This window comes from Malaya genurostris, chromosome 1 (assembly GCF_030247185.1).
Source record: "Malaya genurostris strain Urasoe2022 chromosome 1, Malgen_1.1, whole genome shotgun sequence".
Classification (NCBI taxonomy): domain Eukaryota; kingdom Metazoa; phylum Arthropoda; class Insecta; order Diptera; family Culicidae; genus Malaya; species Malaya genurostris.
In genome coordinates this window covers 153,676,263-153,703,220 of record NC_080570.1, presented here as the reverse complement: position 1 = coordinate 153,703,220, position 26,958 = coordinate 153,676,263, and the positions used below count along the sequence as shown (strand labels likewise).

Genomic DNA, 26,958 nt, shown 5'->3' with positions numbered 1-26,958 from the left:
TTTTCGTTGTGCGCGTAGCAGCGTAGGCCATCCCCGAAATTCCGGGATTGTTTTTTTCGTTTGTTTCCCACATGTGGACCGCAGAAGGTCACCGCCGCACGAAATACGTCAAATCTTCGGGTCCCGTTCACTCCCCAGCGTGTCACGCGATAAGCCCCCGTAGGTTTCGCTAGAGCGTTTCTGCTTATTGCGAAAAATGACGAAAATGAGTCTCGGAGTGAGAGCGAGAAAATTATGTAATCCTTCGAAAGTAAACTAGGTATTCACTATCTTTGAAAAATTTCTCTTTTCTCGTCTTCTGCATCACACACACTCACACACAAACACGCACGCACTGATCGACGAACCGATATACCGTTGCCTGCCCATAAGACGGATACTAAGTTGGCCTGGCCTGGTCTGGTCTGGCCTGGGGATGTTGAACAACGGTGGCGAGAGATCGATGACTTACCTGATTCTTCTTGAAGAGATTGCGTACCAGAGATGAGCTGTAAAAGTTGCGTACACTGCCAACACCGATTCCGCACGGTCCGTATTTCAGAGCTTCCACACCAATAGCACCACCGGATGTAAACAAGGGATGAACGGCACCGGAGAAGACCGGGGTTCTCTTCGCGACACTATTCACGACCGATGCACTGCCGCCGCCACCTTTGGTGCCATGACCCGATCCAGCACCAGTTCCGGAACCGGAGGTACTGTTACCAGCAGCGGTAGAGGTAGTGGCGGTGGTTGAGGTGGTGGCCACTAATTGATTTTTGCCAACAACAAACTGACACAGTTTTTCCTGCACGACGCGGGCGCAGACCCGATTCGACGAACTTAAACACGCCATAGTCAAAAGAATTGTGAGCCGATCGGTCGGCAGCATTACGCTAGAAACCCCCGAAACGCTGAGGATCTTGAAGATTCGGAGGCGCTTAACCACCACCAGATTATCACCGGACTTTGCGAGATCTCTTGCCAGTCCTACCAGTGTGCTGCGAGAGAGCGTGAGAGTGTTCGGGAGAGTGCGCTGCATACCTGTATGCTGGCAAGCGAGTGAGAGAGATAGAGAAACAAAAATGATAACTATTTACACCTGGGCTCTCCCTGCGAGGCATGCGTGGTGTCTTTCTTCTTGCTCGTTTCAACCTGCTGTCACTTTCTCCTGAGTGACGGGTGCACTGAAACAAAACGGTTCAACGGTTTAGTCGACGACACGATCCATTGATACTCCGAAGAACAATTCCCAAAAATTGTCACCACAAGTTAGCGAAAACTGAATAACCCTTCGTAATAATAATATATAAACTTATCGTGCAACACTGCCTTGTTGTTATTAAATGGTCGCCATGCACAGTAATATAAATAAATCAATTTTCCGATTCAAGTGATTCGAAATACAAAATCAATCGAATTTATAGTAGAAAACCTATTGCACCTGAAGAAAAATTGCACACTCTTATCAGCAGGTGTAGAAACAATTGTTGGAAGGTTAAAAAGTTTATATGGAATTTCTACAAGCGTCGGAAGAAATTGTATACTGATTTGTAGATCCAAATGAATTTCAATGCAGGAAAAGGAATTGAATACAAAATTTAACAGACAAGAGACAGGTTCGAGATCTGGACTATAGTAAAAACGATGTTTTATTATGTGTCATACAAAATTTATGTTAACTGCAAAACATAAAAAGGTAATAAATCAGCAAAGGAAATTCAAAAAAATCAAATTCTAGACTTAAATCCATGAGCTCTTGATTTTTTTAAATGGCCTTATAGGTATCTGGTTTGTTTATTTATTTTCAATCTATTGTGGTTCAATTGCGGAGATTTGCTTATACAAAGAGCTAACAGCTTAATAATCAATAGGGGTAAACAAAAAAACTGACAGCCCTTTAAAAAATTCAAAGAATCATGAGCTAAACAGCTTAACGTGACATTGTATGGAAAGGCAACGTACCATGTTTTGACTATGTTTTATTAACAAACTAATAATAATTCAGTCGTTTGCACTTGAGAAATTTAAAAAACGGCGCCAAACAATTTCCCCGAAGCTGGGACGAGTTCGCAGTTAGCAACGGGAGTGAGAGTGACCCTGATATTAGAATCGGATTCGGAACTAACATGAAATTCAGTTCAATAGGGACCGTGCACGATTACAAGTAGCGCCATTAGTGGCGAATAGGCGAAAAAACTCTACCATAGCTTTACACTGTTACCATATGTTCACGCTGAATAAAACAGTCAAAAACCTGTTTTAATACAACATAGTGGTGTAATGATTCTTTTCTCACATCAATCATATTCTCATATATAATACTGTGGTATACTATTAAAAACATTTCTCTCCGATTCTTAAAATAAACCAAAGAGATTTTTTGTGCAATAACTAGTATAACCTACAAAATGGAACAGTTCTCTAACATCGATGAGAAAACGAAGTGAGTTCCACTACTGTAGGTATTTCGGGCACTAGAACCCGAGAACGTATAATCGAAGTTGGTTCGTATGGCCATCAACCAACATGATTTTAATTGCAACCGAAAAATATGTTTAATTTTCGGTAGGAGCATAAGATCATTCATTTGAACCTAAGATTAGGAATACCGGACTAAGTATAAAAGTAAGTGAGATCCTTTTTTGAGTGTATGCCTATTATCTGCCGTCGTTATTCGAAAAACGGGAATACTTTCGAGACCAATTTAGAAAACTTTTTACTTTTTTCGTTTCGACTCTTCAAGTGACGGTACACAATTTTAACACACTTTGCCTCTCATTCCGGAAACGAAAGTCTGATCCGGATGAAATTCAGGAATTCCAAGTAGAACCACGAGACCTTTCATCTGAATCTAAGTTGGTCAACATCGATCAAGTCATTTTCGAGAAACACACACACAAAGATAGATTGCTCAGCTCGACGAACTGAGTGGAATGGCATATGACACTTGGCCAATTTTTACTAGTCGATTTTCAAGTGATTGTATAACCTTTTTATATGAGAAAGGCAAAACAGTTCAGCGTTTCAATAAAATGATTATTTGTTGTTAGCTTCGTAACTCGTATTTTCAATATACGTCAAACTGGCTACTCGCGAGATTGCTAGCATTTTTACGATTACAATTTATTTTCTTCCTTCATTCTAAGAGTATTGACCATCCTGCGAATCATTTGAACTTTTAGTTTGACAGTCGAGCAGTTATTTTTTTTATCGAGTAGCTAAATTTATCTAAAACTGTGGCCCATTTCAAAGTTTGACGGATGCAAAATTATTTGGGTCTATTTTGCTCTGAAAATAAAGTAATAGCAAGTGGTGTAATAATTGCAATTTAGCGAAAGTAAGAATAACTTCGAGATAAACTTACTTCATTTAAAAAATATTTAAACTTTTTGTTGGTGTATTTTCTTTGAGTGAAAGTATAAAAAGAAATTACACAGAAGCAATTTTCACTAATGGTCTGAAATTAGAATGTTTTAGCAAGATATTTTTCAGTGTTTCCGGTCAAGTCGATTAGAAAATCATTTAATGTGCTGAGAATATCGTTTCAGTGTTTGAATTTGAGTGAATATGACAAATATTAGACACAAATCCAACTGCAATGACAAAAAATGACGTGACCGTATTTAGATACAGAATGAATAATTCGATTCAAAATTTAATAGTCAGTCGATGTTGAACAATCGTTCGCATTACACGCGAATAATTCCATAGGGTTCGGAAAAAAATCCACAGAGAAAATACGCTAGAAAGTATTTTCAAACTCAGTTTACAAGTTTTGCTATGGTAGCATTATTTTTTCCACTCGCCGCCTCGTGCGCTGTCGTCGCCGGCCACTAAACCACGCCCCCGTGCACGGTCCCTATAGCGTTGAAACTAGATTCAACACTGGCTGCGACAAAGTGGTGTGACAGTAACTAGAAAACGACATTAGTCACTTTTTCTTCCAGAAAAATTTGCTTATTAGAACAGCTCGTAAACGAATTGCCCACTCTAATTTCTCTGGTTTCCAGAAACTGCGGAATTAGTGAACCAAACTCGACGAATATTGCACACAACCTTAAATTCTATTTTGAAAGATATATTGAAACGTGATCAATATTGAAAACATGAGAGAAAAACGAACTTCACTCTATAAATTTGCAGAGAAGTTCAATCAATGCATTTGAATAAATAGATTTTAAATGACACGAGGCATTAGCCACCGTGATGATGACGTGAATGCGAATAAAACTAACACGTTTCTTCACTCTTCTGAATATTTAAAATCATTCTCATAAGTTGATGTATTGTGTGAATTGTGCAAGGTTTCTCTACATCCAGGTTTGTAACAGTACATCTGTACTAAATTAACAAGACAGGACAAAAGAGCGTACAAAATTGTTTGTTTGCAGAAGCACCATTAATTTTAACGAAAGATAATATCAAAGTTCTTAAATAGTTGATTTTCTGATATTCAAAGTCAACTGTGCAAACTCTAGTGAATGGAATCTTTACCCAGTTGGTAACGCAAAAATGTAAAGTCGCTCTCTGTATCGAAACCATCGTCCGAGCATGAAAACAAACATGCATCGTTTATCTCTTTAATACTCGTTGAACGTTCTAGAACACTTTAATTTTGAGTTATTTGTAATTATTTCATAGTACTGAAAATGTTGCCATAAATTGCTGATTATATTTTCGATATCATGGAGAAAATAATATTGTTGGGTTGAGTAAAATATTCAATATTCACGATTAGCTTCTACTCAATCTTGTACATGGCAAATTCTGAAAAGGTGCCCCATAGTAAAGTAAGTCGTATTCACGACAAAACGATCGAATTTTGATTACTTATAGGGTATATGTTATTTTATACCTTCGAATCCAATTATTTCATGCCTTTTTTTGAAAACGCACAAACTATTTATCAACGCCCGCTTTGAAGAAAAAATACAGAATGACTTATCGAGTACTAATCTTAACATCAGACGATAGAGATAAATCTTTTATCATTTACTATATGTTGTTACTCTCAGTGAACACTGTATTGCTCTATATTTCTATTAGAAGTGGATGTAGGCAGATGCTTCATTACCCGCGTCCAAAGAGCGTAATACAATCATTCACTTAATATTCACCAAGACAATTCATGCTTCTAATATTTACAGATTCTGTTCCATTAAGAAGTATTGGAAAAATAAAAATTTGAGAAAAAACTAATTTTTGGTACAAAATTTCATTTAAAATGTTCACGGGAACGAATTTCATTTGAAATTCAATAGAAAAACTTCACGATACTGATAATACATCGGTCTATGCTAGATTTGATAACTTGTTTTATTCTAAACAAAACCATTCTAATGTATCTCTAGTCTCCTATTTCTACAACCGGTGTAGGGCAGAAAAGGATGCTTTGATTCCTTAAACAAGCTTGATCTAATTCTTCCATGAAAAAATATACTAATTCTTATAAAACCCCACATTATTTGTTCTTGTCACTCTATCTGGATATGACCATAGTAAGTATTTTTGCTCAAAAACAGCAATGTTATCATTTCAATCGATTGATTTGTTGCACAACACCTTTCACTCACTTCAAGTTAAAACTTGCATGATTATTGAATCACAGTTTTATTTCAGTGCACCACCCATCACCGTCTATCTCTTTCGAACCCAGCAATATCAAACTATCAGGCCCATCACTAAGCGCACCACGGCTCTCGACAGAGAACATTCGAGCATGTGTGGCTCTCACCACAGCGCCGAACTGACGGACCGCTTGAAGCTCATCTGGAGAGCGAGAAAGCTACCTCTTCTTCGGATCAGGTTTTCCTCTAATTGACCACACAAGTTCGGCCCGTTCGGCCAGAAATTCCACTCTACTTCACTTTACTTTACCGACGAGCCGCGCGCACGACGGGTTAAAACGAAAACTTCACTCACGCTTTTCCAGATCGCGCAACTTTCGGATCCACAAACCACACTTCGCGATGTTTGGTAGGTCACCCCGACGGAATCCGGTGATTGCGAAACACTTCTCTCTTGTCTCTTCATTCATTGCTCGGTTTCGAATGAAGAGCACTATCATGCTGATGCACCGTCTACAGAAATGAATGGGGCATACTGCGACGGTCTCTGTCACACTCGCAGTTGAAAATTCATCACCGTTCTACTTTTCTCTTGTGTAGTCACACACTCCGGCAGTGAGCAAGCAACAATAACAACTGCAGGATAAGCGCGCACGTGATGTTGACGTTTCACGACGATGTATGCGTCAATGCGTCGAGGGGTGCACCGGAGGCTGATTATTACCGAGTATTACCGAGTATTACCCTGGGTTTGAATGTAAGAACAGCACAGAAAAACGCGAAACCAATTCGAGCGGGTTCTGTTTTGAAAGATATGCTCCGTTTGCGAGAAAACGTTATGATAAGATGACAAATTTTATAATATAGTCAATATTGCTTAGCTAATTGTTTATAAGTTATTGATATCTAGCAAATACACGCCTTGCTCATGTCGTTCCCGTAAAAAAAACTGAAACTGACTTTTCACGAAACTGTGTTGGTTTCGCACTTAGAAACGGGAGTGCGAGAAACCAGATATAAGAATCCGCATCGAACCTAATTCGAATTTTAGTTCAAAAACGTTAAAACTAGGTTTAAAATTTTCTCCAAGCAAACGATTTGACAGCAGTTAGGGTTAGGTTTGGCATCAAGCAAAAGCGGTATAATAAAGAGTTCGATCAAATAAATGTCAAATTGTCTAGTTGGAGTTTGAATGACGTCATTTCAATACTGGTTGCGCAAAAAGGTCAGTAACCTCCGATTACTTCCCACGACCCATCCCCGCATAATTTAGGCATCGTTCAAAGCACATTGACTCTGTTATGAGTAATCCTCTGGATAAACCTGTCTGAACGACTAGAAAATCGTCATGACATCACGATTTACAAGTGATCTCCAGTTACAAAAATTTAAAATCGCTATGACGCCGTCGAGAAGTGTATCTTTTTCGAGTCATCACATACATCAGGCCGCTTTTGACAATCAGAGAATATACGTACGTACGCAACGGGAGATTCCAGAGTAACAGAGTTTATACATCGCTGTCGTATGTTAGTCAATCGTGTTGCCCATCATGCTAAATGGTATATTTGTTCCAGCTGAACCAAGAATGCTAAGCTTTCCGTCCCGCGAGAAAAGTTTACGTCAATGTTGCTAGTACTGAAGAAGCGACCGTCATTCATATATCTCTTTCAGCACTATGACATAGAACACTATTCTATTAGGCCTCATTCACAAATTACGTCACACTTTTAGAGGAGAGGGAGCTCTGCATATTGTGACAAAGTGGGAGGGGGATTCGAATTTTTTAGCTTTCTATATGACCTAGTTTACGAGAATGGTGCTTACATATGAAAACTAACTATCGAAAAAACGTGAAGTTCAGGGTTCGCTTACGCTATGAATACAACATCAAATGACAAATCTTCTTTTTACTACAATTATCGAATAAAAGTTTATAGCAAAAATAATCGTGAACCTTGAATTATTACTGAAAGTCCCATTTTACCAACTTATATTAAAATAAAAAGTAGCATATGATAAAATTGTATAATTACTACTACTGAATTTTATTGAAATGCGGCTCTTTTTGTCACTGATCGTTCCAAAATGAATATTTTCAGCGAAATACTTATTATGTCTGCCTCCTGATTTTGTGTAGTTTTTTATTGTTGTTGCGACAGATATTCTACATTGTCTAGACGTAAAACACTCCGATTCGTTCGCTAAATCTCATTTTGTCATTTCTGAGGACCTATTAGGGCTGCCTGTCAAAAGTAGAACGGAAAGGCACTTGTGGGTTCCAATGGAACTCGCCATTTGACCATTAAAATTTGATTCTTTAGCAAACCTTTCGCCACAGACTAACAGACAGGACACTCAAATTTGATTCTTCAATCATTTTAACGGTCATTTCGAATATTCCATTATTTGGGACAGTACTCACATGTGTCATGATGGCGCCACGTTACCCTATCAAAAACATCATGTCTGTCATCTAGACTGTCTTTATTTTTTTCATTTACCAACAGAGTTGCCATTCATACAGAATTACCTGTAATGTATTGATTTGTATACGTCCATGCGAATTTCATGCAGGATACAGATTTAATACATATTGCCAAAGATAAACTGAAGATTACAGTGTTCCATACGTTTCATTGAAAAATGTTGGGTCAGTAATCGTGAACCAGTTGGTTCAGTAATAATGTAATTTTATTGACCCTCCGTTAACAAGCGTCGACTAGTTCCGACAAAATGCCATGGAAACAATACAAGTTAGAAAGGAAGCACACATATGTTTACATTCAGCATATAATGATTTCTTGCCACAACTGATGCTTCATGGGATGAGGCTATAACAAACTAAATAAATTCTAGACAATGGTTCTAAGTAGTTTTCACTTTCTTATTCTAAGAATCACTGATATAAAGCGAAATTTCTCAATATCGTTCATACTGTAACTTGATATTTTTCCAAACATAAACAATCATTGTCATAGTTACGACGCATCTAGTGATCAGACACTTGTTGTTTTGCTTCAAAATACTCAAATTGACAGTGAACCGAGCTCATCGAGGGGTCCTATTCAAATGATACCTAAGAAATCCCAGACTACTCTATCTTGAGTTTATCTTTGATATTGCCTAAACTATATACATAATTGCGCCTACTTCTCATCCTCCAACTCAATAAAAAATCGAACCCGTTTTGTTACAATATTTACTTGCTTCTGGTCTGCCGCCACTTAATTTCGGGTGAAAACTACCAACACAATAAAAAATAGTCTAGATGAACAAATTTGAGTCGAATAAATGGTTACCCTCCAACATCAAGAAAAAGTTAAATATATTATCAACGTAATCCAATAAAACATTGTGACGATTCATTTTCAAATATTTTGATGAAATCAGGCATCCCTGCAAGCAGCTGATCGGTGTTGACAAACGAGGGGAAACCAACTAGTAAAAAACTTTTACATAACACAAGGGGTGTACAGATAGTAAATAGTTCGCGCAGTACAATATAGGTGGAACTAGTGCATCACGAAAAATAATTTTTATTAGAATTTACTCATACTGTCATGTCTGTTAGTCTGTGCTTTCGCCGTGATCAGCTGATATTTTATATAGGTCATTTTTTTTAATTGGTAGATAATTTCTTGGCATTCAACATATGGCCGCCACGAGTATTTATTACAAAAGTCATTCTGGAGGTATAACTTTCGACCACTTTTTCAAGCAATGACACGCTGAATATTGGTTTCCAAAGCATCAATCGTTGCTAGTTTATCCACATATTACAATGACTTCACGTCTCCCCACAAAAATAATCCTGTGGAAACCACATTTCGTCCACATCCATATATTGAAGATTTGGCAACAAAAATTCATTGATCATGCTTCTGTATCGATTTCCATTCACGGTAACGCGTCGTTATTCCTCATTTTTAAAGAGGACCGATGATTCCACGAGCCCATAGAGCGCAGCAAACAGTACATTTATCGGGATGCATCGGAAATTCTTGAACGGCGTGTGGATTTTCTTTGCTCCAAATACGAAAAATTTGCTTGTTGACGAATTCATTCAACCAAAAAATACGCCTCACCACTGAAGAGAACTTTGTGCTATAAACAGTTTTAATCGAACACTGATAGCGTTATTCTGGAGTTAAACTATTTATGATGATTTGCCAAACAATACTGAGTAGAGACGTCACTTTACACTGTCAAAACAACTTTCAGACAATAGAGTAATCTCTATTGAAAAAAACAAACCTCCTAAAAATCACCCTTTATAAATCCCGTATAGAGCATAAAAAAATAAAACATTTATGTGAATAATCTCATAAAACTTGAATGATTTAACTCAGGAAATAGATTTTGATAATACGATCAAGGCCTCTCAAAAATCTTGAAGATTGAGTATTGAAAGAAGTTTTTGCAATTCTGATTTGAAATGAACAACATCGCTAAGTCGCTCTCGTTTTTGGCATTATCTACTGAATTTACAATTCATACCAGCTTGAGAAAATATTGCACTTATAATTCTTCTAATTATTATACCAATTCATGCCAATCAACATAAAAATCCTCCGCAGGAAGAGCGACAGCAATGACACAGTTTTCTCAAGCCAGGGAACAAGTTCGCGAAAAACTCTAGCTTGAAAAACCGAAAACGTTTTCAAAATTTGACTCTTGAAGCTGTCTCAAGCGGTAACAGTTCGATATCGGGAATTAACCTCTTGCAAAATTGAAACCCAAATTTGAAACCCAAATTTTCCATTTCGGATAGACGTACATCTAGGCTAAAATAACTGTATGATTTGCCCGTGAAACCAATTAGCATAAGCAAAATCAAAACCTGTTAAATTTCCGGGTGCAGCCCCTTGTGGAACTGATTTTCATTAATTTGGCAATCTCTTCTACCGAGAGCTCCGATGTTCAGAACTCAAAATAGCAACTATTACCGACTCCATTCAATGCGACGAAGTCAAATTTTCAGCGAAACAACGCCCGATCGTCACAAAGTCCTCGGACTAGGGCAGACCACGAAAGAAAGGTGGAGGAAATCCGACTCGCCGCAACCTGTTCCCATCGAGCGCACGATAAGCGGCAAAATCATTTTTCTTAGGATTTGCGGCAGCCGGATCAATGCTGTGCGGTACCATTTCATCAAATTTACATACATAATGATATTCGTTCAACCCCTTTTCCAGCATCACCGAAATTCTTGCTCGTTTCTTTCGTCGTCGGGTGAAGTTGGCGGAAAACGAAGTAGGGTAGGAGGACCCCTTGGTGGTCGTCATCAAAACCGAAGGCGTTAGTCAAACTGGAGACAAGCGATAGTTATTATTCATATTGTTTTAGTGTATTCAACTGTTAGTTTCAGATAGAGAGTGTATCTATTCTTTTTTTTTTTGCTAATTCGCTTACCACTTACTACACAAGGCCACGTTGAGAAGTTGCGGTTAGAATGACAGAATATACAGCTCTACGGTTGCGTACACTAAAATCTGTTGGTAATCTGGTCAATGAACTACTACTACTCCAGTGCGATTTTGGTGTGGGAAGTGATGAAACATTTTTTTCCCAATTCTAAAAACGATATTCAACAGCGATATACAATAGTTTGGTCTTAGTCCACTAAAATTGTTTTTTTTTAAATTGGATATGCTTTCTAGAAAATACTATTATTTTACCGACGGTGTAACTGTTTTTAAACGTTATTTTGGGATTAATGAGAGGTTGTTGATTGTGAACAATGTACTTTGGGAGTACCGTTTAAAGAAGTATCTATTAGGAACTGAATAATAAGCCAAAAAGCAAAACCCCAACATACGTAGATTTTTTATGGGAAAAACTTAAAATATTTAAGTGACTTCATTGTGGAAACGGTCAATAATGTATCGGTTTTTATACACTTCGTTGAAGAGGAATTCTGGGTCGTCAAATGGTGAGATAACTAAGTCCTCACAAGTCCCTATCTCATGCCTCCCCGAGCGTCTATGATGACATTTGGTCAATAGAACGGCGTCGACTGGGTGCTATCGCCTTCTGCGTTAGTAGCAGAATGAGAGGGTGCGAAACGGCTTGCAGGTTGAAGCCCATCCTAAAGTGCAGTGTTTATCATAGTATATTACAACATATAATTCTGTTGTTTATTACATCATGTATTATTATTATTATTATTATTATTATTATTATTATTATTATTATTATTATTATTATTATTATTATTATTATTATTATTATTATTAGAAGAGCGTAACTTACACTGCGACATTAACTGTTATATTGTATCATAGCATATTATTTCACATATTATCGTCTTACACTATTTTATGTTATTATATACTATGTTGTATAGTATTATACTGCATTGCATTATATCATATTATATTGTATTATATTATATTATATTTTATTATATTATATTGTATTCTATTATATTATGTTATATTGTATTGCATTATGTTGTATTATATTATATTATATTATAGGCTTTATTATGAGTAGTACTACGTACCTCTGCGCAAAATATAAATTTGTTTTCCTTATAAGTTATCATTTTTAAAGTAAATTTTAACTAAATATCAAGGTCGTCACAAGGTGAGCTTGGTGCTCACTGGTTCCTGTTTCATGCCTACACGTGTATCTGTGGTGACAATTGGTCGATGGAATGCGTTGATGGCAGAATGAGAGGATGAGAAATGACATATAAATTGAAGTAATATAATATCATAGCATATCGCAACATATCATTTTATTCATGCTATTATTTATTATATAATTCATTGTACTAAATTATGTTGTTTTTTATTATTATTTTCATTATTATATTTATTGTTATTATTATTAATTTGTCATCAATAATAATAACATATATTATTTTTATAGATGTGGATATTATTATTGTTATTAGAAGAGAAATATTCTACTTCCTGCAGTATTGCGAAGATAGAAGAGCATAACTGACACTCTACATTAACTGTTATTTTATATATTGATTTATAATATATTATATTGTATGACATTGTATTATATTATATTAAATTAAAATATATTATACTATATTATGTTATATTATATTATTTTGTAGTATTTAAGTATTATTATTATTATTATTAGTATTATTATTATTATTATTATTATTATTATTATTATTATTATTATTATTTTTATTACTATTAATATTATTAATAATATTATTAATAGTATTTCTATTGTTTCTATAAGTATTATTTTTATGATTATTATTATTATTATTACTATTGTTACCATTATTATAATCTTTATCATTATCAGCTACATTTTCATTTCCATACTAAACATTTCACTTTACACATATATTATTAAATTGTATCATATTATATTACGTCATATTTTGTGGTATTATATTATATTACATTGTACTATATTATACTATATTATGGTACAATGTTTGGTATTGTTTTATATAGTATTGTAATACATTTTTTTAATACACAATTATAAGTGTATTATATTGCATTGTGATGTATTACATTTTTATATTTTATGCATAATAATATTTTGTAATATTCAGTGTCGTATAGTGACCAAACTATATTATAATATATTATGGTATATTTTACTATATTATGTCACATAACATTATGATACTATTATATTCATCATAAAATATTATAGTAGACTATAATACACTGTACCATACGATTTTGCACCGTTTTATACTATATTGTGTTTTATTGTATTATACTGCCGGAAATTATATTTAAGTGTATTATGTTACATTATATAATACTATGCTCAAGTACATTGTAAGGGAAGAGGGATGGGAGTGCATCAGGGTATCTTACAAGTGAATGACTGGATGAAGGAGTGAAATGTCAACCCGATTCACAGGGGAAAGCTGTGTGTTTTCCCCAGAAGGTCTGAAATGAGTAAGACGCACCCTTCTAACAAACAAACCATCAGGCAGGTTTAAGCTGGTACAGCGAATTCTTTTATTATATGGCCGGATGTTATTGCTGGAAGGCGCCGGGTCCTCAAAACCCATTTTGGCCTTCTTAACAGCAGTAATATGAAAGTTATCTGATAATCAAATTCGGATCTACTGTAAGTCTACCTGCATCCACTGGTAATGCCTTGAACTGATGGTGGCTTCACACATACATACATACATACATACTTCGTTGAAGAGGAATTCTAGACGAACGGTACCCAGTCAAGTGCCTATTCATGCCTTTTAGACGAAACATTACCATTATACAATTTCTGATTCCTCATTCGTCTGATGTTTAAACTAAGACTCGAATCGGCATCGTTTGTCAGGAACTCATCCTAAAAATGAATACTTGCAGATGGTCATTATCAGGGAAACCTCGTGAAGTAAAAGAAAGAAAGACTCTTACATGATCATGGGCTTTTTGGAAAAATCAAACTAGAATGGTGTTATTTATGTTAGGCATGTGACCATGACCATTTCCGTAACAATAAAAAAAACACTTATGAACAAATGGGCATTGCATGGATAACTGTCGAGGCTGACGAAATGATTTTTTTACCAAACCCCACAGACCACGTAAAAACATTATCATTCGCGATCGTTTTCCAACATTTATCTGATTGCCTTCAGTTTTTATTTTTCTTTGCATCAATTTGACAAATGTTTGTCTGTGCTTCTCCTACCATCTAACAAATATGCTGAATTCATGCTCGCCTGAGACAACAATACTGTATTCTTCTGATATCATTTTCCTATAAATAAAATCCGGTTGCCAGTAAAACAAACACTGTACAAACAATCACTTAGTTTAAAAAAAAAAGTATGATCGTAATTCAAACTTAACTAGACACGATTGTTAAAGCATCCTTTCGTTTTCGGTTCCAATGAATTAGTTAGGCTCCTCCTCAGCTCTGTTGAACAGTACTTACCGCGTTAAAAATCTGACAAATTCAACCAACCAGCAAACAGTCAGGTAGGGAATCTACGTTTCGGAAAGGGTAACTTAGCTGTTCAACGAAAGTAACTCCTATGTGTACGGCGTGCGCTGACTTACGCTGTTGATGCCGGAAGTGCTGTAAAACGGAAAAGGAAGCATTAACAATTTTCAATGTCGCAGTAGAAAAAAAACTAAACAACGACGCCGCCATACTTTTTACTACATTTGATATGAATCACAAGCAAAACGATGCCCAGCAAAAGACAGACGCTGCCTACTATGATGTAGGCAAATCCGAGGAAGGGATTTTTACCGCCCAGCAGCGACGTGGTCGACAGGATGATCTTTTTGGTACCGTCAAACTCACTGACCGAGTAGGCTGAAACGGAACACCGAACATATGTTACTCCGGCAACTTCCCGAACGTACCGGTCCCGGCTTTTAAAAACTTACAGTAGTTTATTTTCAGCGTGTAGTTTCCTTTTCCCAATCCATCCACGAAGTACTTCTTGGAGTGGTCGATGCGGCGATGCAACTTGCGGAAACTGGGCAGCGCAGCCGTGCGCATCCAAACGATGAGATCTTCGTTCTGTGAAGGATGAAAACGATGAAAAATTACCACAATGTTAAGAGGCAAGAGCTGAGTTTCAATTCATGGTAAAAGCATAAAGCAAATAAATCCGGAAACCCGAGTAGTAGAGCTATCAGTGACACAAGTAGCGCTGTCTGATGAGAAACGACGGATACGCAAATTTAAGTAAAAAGAAGTAAAATAATAGATAGTTTTTATTTTCTGTGTAAGCATGAAGTTTTTGGCAAACATAATAATGTTGAGCCGAACCGAATAGATTTACCTATTTTGAGATCTCGAAGCGATTCGAAAGGTCGATACTTCACATACATAACGGTAGGGCGATGCCTCAATAGACTCATTCATGGATATCGCGAATCGCTAGTTCTTTTAACTGTGATCGATCAAAATTGCATGTTGAACCAAAGGCATATAATTCTTAGAAGTAGTAGATTATGCTCAACGTGCAACCTAAACGCGCTTAGAACATGAAATGACCAATAACGTAGATATTTTAATGCTGTAATATTTCTATTTATTTATGTCACGTCCGGTACAGTTCAAATTCTTAGAATGGTAGTCAATCGATTTGAAACCAATCGTACCTCGAAACGCAACACCAAGGACAATTATTATATTATAAAAATGATCTACAAATATGGAAATGACAACTTATTTATAATAGTCGTCTGGTTTCTAATATCCGAAATGTATTGGTAAATTTCTTACGAAACGTTAGTTGTTAAACATATAGTTTTTGTACTTCAATCTCTCGGCAGCCGAATACCAAGAGAAAAAAGCAGTTATTTCAATTGAAGGTCAATTAGTCCTAAACTGAGGTGCTACGATAATGATAAAATAAGGCTTATTTGAATATCTACTTATTTCCGCATTTTATAATGTCTCGTAGCCACTCTTATCCTAACAGTTCGAAGACAAATTTTGAACTTGTCATAATCTCCCTATCTCAAATCTGGCTATAACAGTAGATACCTAGACAGTTAAACTAATTCAACTAAAAATATCAACGACAACTAAAACGTCTGAACCAAAAAGAATTCTGATCTGGTCATTCGAAGAATCCGAGACCTACTCAGACTGCATAATTTCGCATTTTCCCGGACAGATTTCTGGTTGGTGATACAAACACTAAACAAAGCATTAAAACAACATATTTGGTAAGTAGATGAATGTGATAGATCAATGAGATTGAGCATATTGTTCTAGTGGAACAATTTAATTACTTATGAATCGTCATTCTCGAGAAAGAGGCAAAGGACGCGGACAAATTGGGCTCACCACCATCTAGACGGCTTAAAACATGTATTAGAAGACTAAATTCAAAATTTAACTTAGCGTAAAAAGATTCAGATTGCGCATCCTCGGATGGAGTTTTTTCGTCTTATTTTGACGTGAACATGTCTTACTGTACTATGGGGCGCTGGTCCAGGTCCAGATAAAATAATTAGCTGTCGGTTAGGAATGTTTAAAGTGAATCCAGGTTTGGATTTCATGTCTAGAATTCATTTCCAAAACCCCGATCCAGAATTTCGCTCGAAAAACAACAGCTCCAGATTCAAGGTTCAATTTCAATCCCAAAAACCAGTTCCAGAATTCAGATCTAGAATTAGGTTCCAGAATATGGGTCCATAATTCTGAAATGGAATTCTGGCGTTGAACTCTGGACCTGGAACTTAACGATAGGCCTTGATTTTGAAAAGGGTTTATGAACTTGAGTTTTGAAACCGCATTCTGGAACCGAATTCCAGGCGTGAATTCTGGGCTTGGATTCTGGACTTGAATTCTATGTTCAAATTCTAGAACAGAAACCGGGAATTGAATCCACGATTCTAGAATTGAGCTCTGAGTTCCAGAATTGAACTCTGGATTCTGGATTTTTGGTTGAATTATGAACCTGGATTATGCAGTTTAAGAAACCTGATCCAAACTTCAGTTCCAGAATTCAGAGCTAGAATTAGGTTTCAGAATGTAGATTCAGAATTCTGAAACTGAACTCTAGAACTGGATTTTGGACCTGAAAGCTGAAACTGGAAAAGAATTATAGACCTGGATTCTGGAAATGGTTTGTGGACCTGAATTGTGGATCTGGATTCTGGAACCCAATTCAGGACATGAATTCTGGGCTTGAATTCTGAACATAAAATCTAAAGAAGAAACCGGAAGCTGGATCCAGGAGCAGAACTCTAGAATTGAACTCTGAATTCCGAACTCTGAAATTAAGGTAGCGCTTCGCCGTGGTCAGGTCGAAGCGAGACAACTCACTGCTTCCTCTTGCTTTTTCGCCGAAATTTCACCCTAAATTGCAAATTTCTCCAATACTAACCCGATTCACGAAAAATCAAAAACATACAATTGTAGGTAAATGATTTTACTATGCATTTGGCGAAAAATATCAGTTAGAAAGCTTTTCTTTCGCGAGATTTCGTGCGAGTTTTGTTAAACATTTTGTTTTATTTTTCCCTTTTCTCGCTATAAACAACTCGCATATGTAGGGATGTGCTACGTTTTCAACAAAGCGTCAAAGCTAGTAACGATGAAAATCATTACTGATTTCTCGTTCTATTGAAACATGAATAGTAATTATTTTACAAAGTAGTAACACTTACTTACATTTTCTACTCATCTATATTCAACGTTTAAGCAGAGAGAACGGAAAACGAAAACAAAAGAAATGTTGTTAGCGTCTACCACATGTGGCATTTTGCACACCCCAATGCATGCGTTGACATTGTGTGCGTGCGAAAGAATAAGGAAAAACTCATTTATTTTTATAACTCGCACGAAATCTTTCGATAAAAACGTTTATCAGGCACATTTTATATACGAATCGATAGAAAAATTAATTATCTAGAATCGTATGTTCTTGGAATTTCCGTTTTCTTTCCCGTTTTCTCATAATTTTGGGTAAAGTGCGTGAAACCCCGGGATAGGCAGCGAACTCCCGTGACCACGGCGAAGCGCTACCTTAAGTTCTGGGTTCTAGAATTAAAGTCTGGATTTTTGACTGAATTCTAAACCTGGATTTCAGAAATGAATTCTGCATCTAGATTCTAGAACTGATTTCGATCAGATTTATGAACCAGGATTCTGGAGCTGAATTCAGTCCCAGAATTCATGATTCAAGAAGGTTCCAGAATATAAGTCCAGAATTCTGAAACTGAACGAAACCTGAACTGGATTTTGGATCTGAACTCTGGAACTGGAAATGAATGAAATGGTTTATGGGCATGAATTTTGTATCCGGATTCTAGAACCTAATCCAGGACTTGAATTCTAGACTTGAATTCTGAACCAGAATTCTGGTACTGAATTCTGAACTCAAATTCAAGAGCAGAATCCGGGAACTGAAGGAGCAGTACTGTAGAATTGAACTCTACATTTCAGATTTTAGAATTAAACTCTGGACTGCTAATTTTTTGGTTTAATTCTGAATCAGGAGCTTAGAACTAAATTCTGGGTCTAAACAAAAACTGAATTTGGGATCTGAATGCTGCAACTAAACAGTAGAGCTGGATTTTGAAACTAGAATTAAATTCTGAACTTGAGTTCAGAAGCTAAAACTCGAATTCAGACCAAAATTCAATTCCAGAATTTAGATTCATATTTCATATTCAGAATTTAGTTCTGATTCAGGTCTTTTCCCCCACAGCCTGAACACAGACTTCCAATACTACATGTCCAGGTCCATGTTATGGTCCTGTACCTGTTCTTACTATATTTTGGGTTCAGATCCAGTAATACGGACAAATATGATAGGTATAGGTTTAATTGCTCTTTCGAATGCAAGGTAAATGCACTGAATAGCGTTTAACATCGAAGAACTTGAAAAATCCATCCTACTCGTCATCCGGTTATGGCTCTGACAATACCTTTCCATTTTTTTTTTGTAATCAATGATGCATTGTTACTTCTCTCAGTTTTGATTAGAGTTTATTTAATCAAAGCGAATATTCTGTTTTCTAGTAGATGACCTGAGTCTGACAAAACTAGGTACTTTTAGTGCAATTTAGACAGCCTATTTTTCGAACTGTTGCATAGCAGTCTAGACAGTCAAGGTTACTATTAGAGGATTTCGAGCACATTTGCTTAGCCGTTCGCTGTTGAAACTTTAATTTCTATAGTAAAATTTCACTTTTAACTACCGTTTGCTAGAACGGCTTTACTTCTACGACAGTACTACTGATCATCTCGTAAAAAATAGTTCCGACTGTGCCTTTCGTCATTTCCAACTAGTATCTCTTCTTATATATGCTAAGCAATATTGTGTATAGCTCGAGCTTCATGAAGTTGAATATTAATATTCCCAATGTTCCCTCTCCTTCCTTCGAGCTCAGCCAATGACGACGTCACAAAATTATTTATACGATTCAGGATAAGCAACTTGCAATGTGAATGTGAATGTGAATGAATTCGAATGTGATATTGCCACCACGGTATATTCTTTATCATGTCTATTGAATCTCATTCTAAACGACTGACACAGCAAACCATATTGAATGCGGTGTCTCGAAACTAGTTTGTTTTTACTAGTAGACTAACAAATGGGACTGTTATAAAATTAAGTTTTATTGTGTATAGAAAATATCAAAATTGATTAAATGATTTATATTAACGGAAGTGAACCTGATTATAAAACAAAAACCAGCGCCCCTAATTGCAGGCCATGACCATTTTCATGACCCAGGAAAATTCGTTCAGGTCTAAAAATTCTAGTTAAATATCTAGAGCATAATTGCACCATAAACTGTGAATCACAACTCAACCGCACTCACCTGAAAGCCGTTGTTATTATCATCGAGAAGATCAAGTTCCCACAGATCCTTCTGCCAGTCCCTGGGCCGCGAAAATCCACTCAACTTTTGCTTCAGACTGCCCTCACCTTCCGGGTTGCGAAACTTTATCTTCCGATCCGACGGCCAGGCAATTTCCGTTCTCAACAGCGGAACCGGGCCGTACAAATCCGATGTTAGCTCGAAGGTATCACTGAACAGTGAATTGGCAATCGCACCGCAGGGTGCAATTGGTAGCGTGTTGGCATCGTCGGTGTAGGCAAAGGGAGCACAATCACTGGACGGTGTCGCCGAGAGACGACCGAGCAGTTGATCGTCATCACGAGACTTCACGTACCGTCGGTGATTTTGATAGTAATTGGTCAGCCCGTAGTACATGTACACTTTACCGAGGAAATCTTTTTCCAGTGTAAAATTGACCGAACACACACAATCGTCCGCTTCCTTCATGCTCAGCACTTCCGAGCAAGTACGATTATTGCTACCCATCTGAATACAGTGGGTATAATCGTACACAAACTCAGTAATCTAAAAAGATGACAAGTAAGTTATTTGCCATAATCCGTCGGGGCGCAAAGCACTTACGGCATTCGAGAAGTAGAGCAGAGCTACCCCTACGGGAATGAAGGCGATTCCAATGACAAAAAAGGCCGGAAGGACTGTCCCAGCCGTCAATACGGGTTGCCAGGCCGGAAGTCGCTGTTGCTTGAAAGCCGAGTCTACGATAAGAAAAACAAATAAATGACATGAGTCACTCTCCGACACTAGAAACTCTTTTGCTATTTATATACAATAACTGCTATCGAGCCTAACAGTTCAATTAACAGATTTCACCTACTGAATTGAATCAGTTCAAAAGTCACTACTATTTTCCATCACCAAAAAAAAAAATCAATACTAATTTTAACAACTTGACTGCATCGCGGAACTATAATAGACAGCAAATCCATTAACTCACCCGAAGGTCGTTTCGATTTTGGAATGTTTCCACCGTCCACCGCGTCGGGCATCGTATCGACTAGACTTCCAAGATGCCGAGCGAAATACTCAATTAGCAAGTTCTTGCGATTTTGTAAAATGCAACTGTTTCTTTCTGCCACAAAATATTTTCTTTTATCAAATTACTACAATCAACGCGATGTGAAAATTTTTTCCAACAATAAATGAAAAAAAAATATTTTGACAGATCGCATAAACGAGAGGCCTTTTGATTGTGTACGCTGAAGAAATTAGGCACCAATTATAGTTATTGTAGATTATGAATTATTGTCGTGCTTTAAGCCCCGTTTACACTTCTGCTGGCCGCCAATGTGAAAATCGATTTTACATTCTAATTTATTGTAGTAACGTTGAAGTTTATGATTTATACTTTTTTTCGCAACATGCAACTTTATGGTAAATGATAGTAAACTTATTGTACTGTTACACTGAAAACTATTGTATCAATATTATAAATTTCGGTTAGAATAAATTTCTACAGCCGAAATTCGTTAGTAGCATTTAATTGATTTAAGTGTTCGTTTGTTTATACTGATAAAAATTTGTGGGATCGATTGATATGTAAGAAACACTTCAATTTAATGTGCATTTTAATTTCAATACATATCCAAAGCGATTTGTTTTAGGATTTCATGTGCAAATTCATTAAGATGCAAGATGAGATTATTTTTCACTTAGCTTTAATGTGTTTTTCTTTTGGATGGGATGTGTTTTGTTATTAAATCGAACTACATGTGTTAAACACTTCATTTTCTAGTGGAAATGAGTACAGCACAAATGTATGTGCAAAACAATTGATTCGGTCAACTTTGTTTCAATTGAAATCTATATGAAAAACAATGTGACATTCATATGAAATTCATATAGAATCTAGAGGTAACGATATATCTTATCATTTTGATGTGCGTTTCAGGTAAATCAACAGGTTCACACTCATTTTATGAATTAAGTGTATGTTTTCATGAACTTCATGTGTTCTACAAGTAGCGATAGTTCAAATGCTTTGCACATGATGCTAGCGTGCAAATTATTTTCAGTGCGCTAGTTGGAGAATGCTCCAATTAAAAAACAATGTTATGTCACAATTTAAGGCCATCGTCTAAGCACCATGCGCGTAGGCTTTTTTTATTAAATTTTTGCTAAAAAATTTGCTAAAACCAAAAACATACACCTTTGAAAAGCTTTTATCTATCTGCAGGGCAAAAATGGTATGGATGGCATGATTTTTTTCGAATAAACCTTATGCTGGCTACAAGGATCACAATCCGACACATTTTTCGAAAACCTTTTTTACGCTTTTCATGGCAAATCAACGAATTTCATATAACCGATTTCGTTTAATTTTTTGAAATTCGTTGATTTTCTATGAAAAAAGTGAAAAGGTTTTCCAAAAATGTGTCCGAATGTAATCTTTGTAGCCATCATAAGATTTATTTGAAAAAAAATATATCATCGCATTATTTTTCCAGATAATTGTGAAGGATCACCAAAACACTCATTTTTCAGAGCTATTTTTGATAAGCCTCGGAAAATCCTCCGAATTTTTCAGCTATTTTTACTCTGATAGATAGATAAAAGCGTTTCAAAGGTTTATATGTTTATGGTTTTTGCAAATTTTTCAAAATTTCCATAGAAAGTTTAATAAAACCACCCGCGCACATGGTACCTGGACGATGGCCTTAATGTAAAACGTATATGTTTGCCTTCCTCGTACCCGCGAGGACGATTTTGAAGTAGTAAGTGGCATTTCATTTCTGCGTTACTTTACCTACTGGGTAGCTTTATAATACTTGATATATATCATTTGTTCTAGCCTGCGCAGTTGATTGAGCAGGAAGCAAAACAAGTAGATCTTAAGGGATTCATTTTAGCTGGGTCAGGTCAAGGATCGGTTCCAGAATCCATTTATAGGTGACGTGAGGTATTACAAAGAAGGATTCTTAGTGTCAATAGGATCGTAGTACTAGGCATGTAATCATTCTGTACCCTAAGAATCGGCTGCGAAGTCTGTTGAAACAGAAAGGTCAAATACCACAAAAGGAATGTAATGCCAGGACTTTGCTTTTTGAAGCATTACATGCGTTACTCTGTCTGAGTTATACACACTTAAATTTTTTAGCTGAGTCTCGGCAAAAAAATGCCGAGATTCGCACAGCCGAGTAATCAGCAATCATCTCGGCAAAAATAAAATTACTGAGCGTCTCGGCATCCTCAAATTTGACAAACGTCAAATATTGCCGAAATCGTCAGCATAAGATTTACTGTTTGCTCAGTGAAACGTTCACTGAATATTCGGCAATCAAATAAAATGAAAAAATAAATTACCGAATCATCAGTAATTAAAAATCTAGTCAATTAATTTTGTTTGTAATTTCTCAACATTATAAACACGCCATTCAGGAACAAACATTCATTTTATTAACACTTAAACGAGGCATACCAATTTGTTGCCAGTAGTGCTTAAAGCCTTTACATGAAAACATGTATAGCATAAAAAAAGCGGCGTTTCCGGATGCGGCCACCTTGAGTCGAGCTGGAAATATGAAAATAAAAATATATATTGATTTTTGGCTTACAAAAATGTTCAATATTTAATGATGCATATACGGTATTGTTCAAAAAATAAACTTACTTTGATCTATTGAATTATTTCATGCATTGGGTTATTGTTTCGCATATCCCCCAAAGTTTTGTCTCGAGGACGCTTTGAGCCCCGTGTTGGGTGTTTTTCTCTTATAATCGCGAGTGCTCTGATAAAGTCGCTTTTTATGAAGCGAAACATGTCACTATATTTATTCAATATTTTTACTTGCAAGTGGTTCCACGCTTCTTTGAAGATTATCCATTTTTTCACTCGAGAATTTCATCAGAAAATAATCGCGCAATGCGAAGCGAAAATGTAACGCGGCAATAAATGACAGCTGTCGTGCTGAATCTCGGCAACAGCTAGCGCATATTCCGAAATCTCGGCAAACGTCTCTGCTGATGTCGGCATATCTGTTGTTTACTGATAAATTCAGCAAGCAATTATGCCAAATTTCGGCAAAGTGAAGCATTTTACCGAAATATCAGTGAATGCATTTAACGAAGTTCAGAAACATGCGTATTGATTACTGAGCAATCAGCAAATTTACGTGTTGCTGATCAGTTTCGGCATTTTATTATGCCGAGCTCAAGAAATGGTTTTAAGTGTGTAAGTGTTTCGTAGCATTACATGCGTTACTTTTTTGTATGTTATTATTAATTTTTGGGTAATTAAAATGTTAATTTCTTTCGTTCTGATTACAGCAATAGATTACAGGGTCAGAAATTAACCAAGTTTATCGTACTTTCCTTTTCTATTTATCTTTTCATTCGCTATTTGCTTGTCAGAAAACCCCATTGTCAAACATGGGGTTTTTATGAAAAATCTTAAAATTTTGCCAACTCCGTTCAGTTTGGAGTTGAGTGGATAAAACTCAACCGTCGACTACTGATAACTTTCTCCCCCTTGCACGACGCGGAATACAGCCAGGTTTCTGTCTGATAATTTTAAATTTCTTCCGAGATTTTCATGTGTGTTCAATGGTTAATCAGACTTTTGTTGAAAGCACGAGAATAATCATTTTTTACCCATGTTTGTAAAGTTTTGACATCTACATTCGTTCAAAATCAAGGCAATTGAAAATTCATGGGATATATCAAAAGAATCACTATCATGCTATCTCGTGGTAACCACACTGATCGGATTCTTCAATAGAAACAGACTCGAGTGGTTAAATTGAATGTCTGTTATATTGGGTATGAAGTATACATATTTTGACTAGTTTTTTGACATAGTGTATGTTTTACAGTGTGAAATTTGCACAAACTAAAGGCCTTTTGCTTACAAAACAAATAAACAGCAATACGCCAAACAGCTGATTTGTTAGACTAAGTGATTACATATTTTCTCTCTCTAGAACGCAATATTAGGAAACATGTACAGGAAAACTATTAGTAGTGCATCCTACCTACGAACAGCCGTATTAGGTATTCCACAAATTATGTAAGCTATATGATAACAATGGTAGTGTCCAGGAATAGGAATTAACCGATCATCCTTTACAGAACCAAATCTCCGCGTAGGCATGTCACATTTCTCGGAAAGCCGACAAAGTTGCTTGTCGCTCAAAATGCGATTGAGCGACTTCCTATTCGGACAATGTTTATTCAAACACAGGACACCCCAAATCCAGACAGCCTGAAGTTTCTACCGGGGGTACTGGTGCTAGAGAAAGGACAAACAATGGATTTCCCAACACCTGCTTCAGCTCTATGTAGTCCACTAGGCAAACTGTTGTTTCGGATTGAGGGAGTTCGGTCAGTTTTCTTTGGAGCTGATTTTATAACCATTTCAAAACAGGAGGAAGCCGAATGGCGTTTGATAAAGCCGGAGGTGTTTGCCGTCGTGATGGATTTTTTCGCTTCCGGTTTGCCGGTCATAACCGACGTGAAGCCCATGGGAGATACACAGATCAACGAAGATGACGACGAAACGGTACAGATGATCAAAGAACTACTGGACACGCGAATTCGACCGACGGTTCAAGAAGACGGTGGGGATATTATTTTCATGGGCTACGACGACGGGATCGTGAAACTGAAGATGCAAGGTTCCTGCTCGTCCTGTCCCAGTTCTATCGTGACGCTGAAGAATGGAGTGCAGAATATGCTGCAGTTCTACATACCGGAGGTGGTCTCGGTAGAACAGGTAACCGATCAGGTCGACGAGGTAACCGAGAAGGAATTTGAAAAGTTGGAAAGCAAAATACAACAGAAAGAGGACAAGTAATTTGTTAGAGAATTTCAATATATTCTAGTTCAAAACTGTTTTAGCGATTTTTCACGGTTGTTTTCTAGAGAACGCACTGATGTTCTAATCTGAACAGCTGTTATGAAAAGCTTCTAATAATCTCACAATACATTGATTAGCAGAAAACATTATTCGAAATGAAGATATTGGTGTAGATTTTCCAAATAAAAAAGTTGTTGACTAGAAGCCGGGAAGCAAAGTTATTTTGTATATTTCTTAGAAAGCATAAAATAGTTACGAAGCAAAAAGTAATGGTTAATTATTCAAATACAAAAAGGAGATTTTTGGACATAATAAACAGTAACGATGCAATTTCAGATCACGGAATGATGCAAAATGAGTATTGTGCTTTTGGCCTTCCTATAGTTCGTCATCCAAATCAAAATTCTCCGGCGGAAAATCTCCAATCTCAATCGCTTTGGCTGCAACAAAACTGCCATATTTCGGAGGGCACTCAAAATACCGCTTGCCATTGCATGTCCCGTCGTTTGCACCCAACGGTTCATCAAATTTAACTCCGATAAACATGCCTGTTTTGCCTTCCAGTTCTCCTTTGTACATGACCGTCCCTAATCGGGTTGGATGGCCTTTCGTAGTCACCCGACAGCGAGCACCGATCGTTGCCTGTTCAAGTTTTTTAGTATCTTCCTCTTCCTGTTTTTTGCGATCCTCCTCCAGTTTTCTCATCTCCTCTTCATTATATTTACCTAGCTTGTTTTGACGCAGATAGTTGCGCACACTAGTCTGTCTTTTGTCGTATTCTTCCTGACTAAGTTCAAACTTTGCCACATTTTCCTGCACGAATGTGAAATTGTCTATCACATGCACTCTCATGCCATCCTCGATCGAATAGAAGCCCAGCATCTGGTTATCGTCATCCATGCGATTGACCAGCCGGTCACCCCTGTATAGTTCCAGTTTCATCGTGGCAGCTGAGCCGCCCGTAATGGGCTCCAATTTAATCTGAAAATCAATTCCAAATGAATGGTGTCGGTGACTTCGCCTCACGCAAACCTACCTTAAAATCAGAGATCTTGAGCGATTTGCTATATTTCTGCTCAAACGAGATGGCATCGTTCTGCGAGTTCGATATGTTAATTTTTACAATATCGGACGATCCGCTTAAAATAGAAACCGCACTCATTTCGATCGTATTTCTTCAGCAAAACAGTTATTTTTCACAGACTGTTCAAATTGTTTTGGTTTTTGACTATTAATTTGTCGGCAAACGGCAAGACGTTAGTCATCGCTTTGTATAGTCAGTTTCAAGTATAGTCTGGTCGATCTA

The 26,958-nt window shown here is 36.7% G+C and overlaps 4 protein-coding genes across 7 annotated transcripts in view; 1 reads left to right on the top strand and 3 right to left on the bottom strand.

Moving 5' to 3' along the window:
• The window catches only part of LOC131426253 (all trans-polyprenyl-diphosphate synthase PDSS1), a 228,721-nt gene extending 222,622 nt beyond the window's left edge, over positions 1-6,099 (bottom strand). Inside the window, exons 1-2 of one of the 4 annotated variants that reach the window (XM_058588844.1) lie at positions 5,905-6,099; positions 452-1,030 (exon numbers count right to left, since the gene is read on the bottom strand). In XM_058588844.1, the coding sequence (XP_058444827.1) occupies positions 452-1,030; positions 5,905-6,015 (690 nt within the window). In that variant the 5' untranslated portion in view covers positions 6,016-6,099. Of the gene's footprint in view, positions 1-451; positions 1,031-5,771 lie in introns of all 4 variants that reach the window. The other 3 variants (XM_058588843.1, XM_058588845.1, XM_058588846.1) reach the window with 3 other exon arrangements.
• An 8,020-nt stretch (positions 6,100-14,119) lies between these two features.
• LOC131426252 (cell cycle control protein 50A) lies at positions 14,120-21,011 on the bottom strand. The gene is made up of 6 exons (XM_058588842.1): positions 20,796-21,011; positions 20,423-20,556; positions 19,820-20,365; positions 14,909-15,044; positions 14,669-14,834; positions 14,120-14,591 (listed from the first exon to the last, which is right to left on the bottom strand). Exons 1-6 carry the CDS (start codon positions 20,845-20,847, stop codon positions 14,546-14,548), a joined length of 1,080 nt encoding a protein of 359 aa, XP_058444825.1. The 5' UTR covers positions 20,848-21,011; the 3' UTR covers positions 14,120-14,545.
• Positions 21,012-24,695: 3,684 nt separating this feature from the next.
• On the top strand, positions 24,696-25,687 carry LOC131426250 (NFU1 iron-sulfur cluster scaffold homolog, mitochondrial-like). The gene is made up of 2 exons (XM_058588840.1): positions 24,696-24,863; positions 24,926-25,687. The coding sequence occupies exons 1-2, from the start codon at positions 24,796-24,798 to the stop codon at positions 25,647-25,649; spliced, it is 792 nt and encodes a 263-aa protein (XP_058444823.1). The 5' UTR covers positions 24,696-24,795; the 3' UTR covers positions 25,650-25,687.
• Positions 25,688-25,851: 164 nt separating this feature from the next.
• LOC131426251 (tubulin-folding cofactor B) lies at positions 25,852-26,924 on the bottom strand. Its single transcript, XM_058588841.1, has 2 exons — positions 26,689-26,924; positions 25,852-26,633 (listed from the first exon to the last, which is right to left on the bottom strand). Exons 1-2 carry the CDS (start codon positions 26,812-26,814, stop codon positions 26,031-26,033), a joined length of 729 nt encoding a protein of 242 aa, XP_058444824.1. The 5' UTR covers positions 26,815-26,924; the 3' UTR covers positions 25,852-26,030.
• Positions 26,925-26,958: the final 34 nt, after the last annotated feature.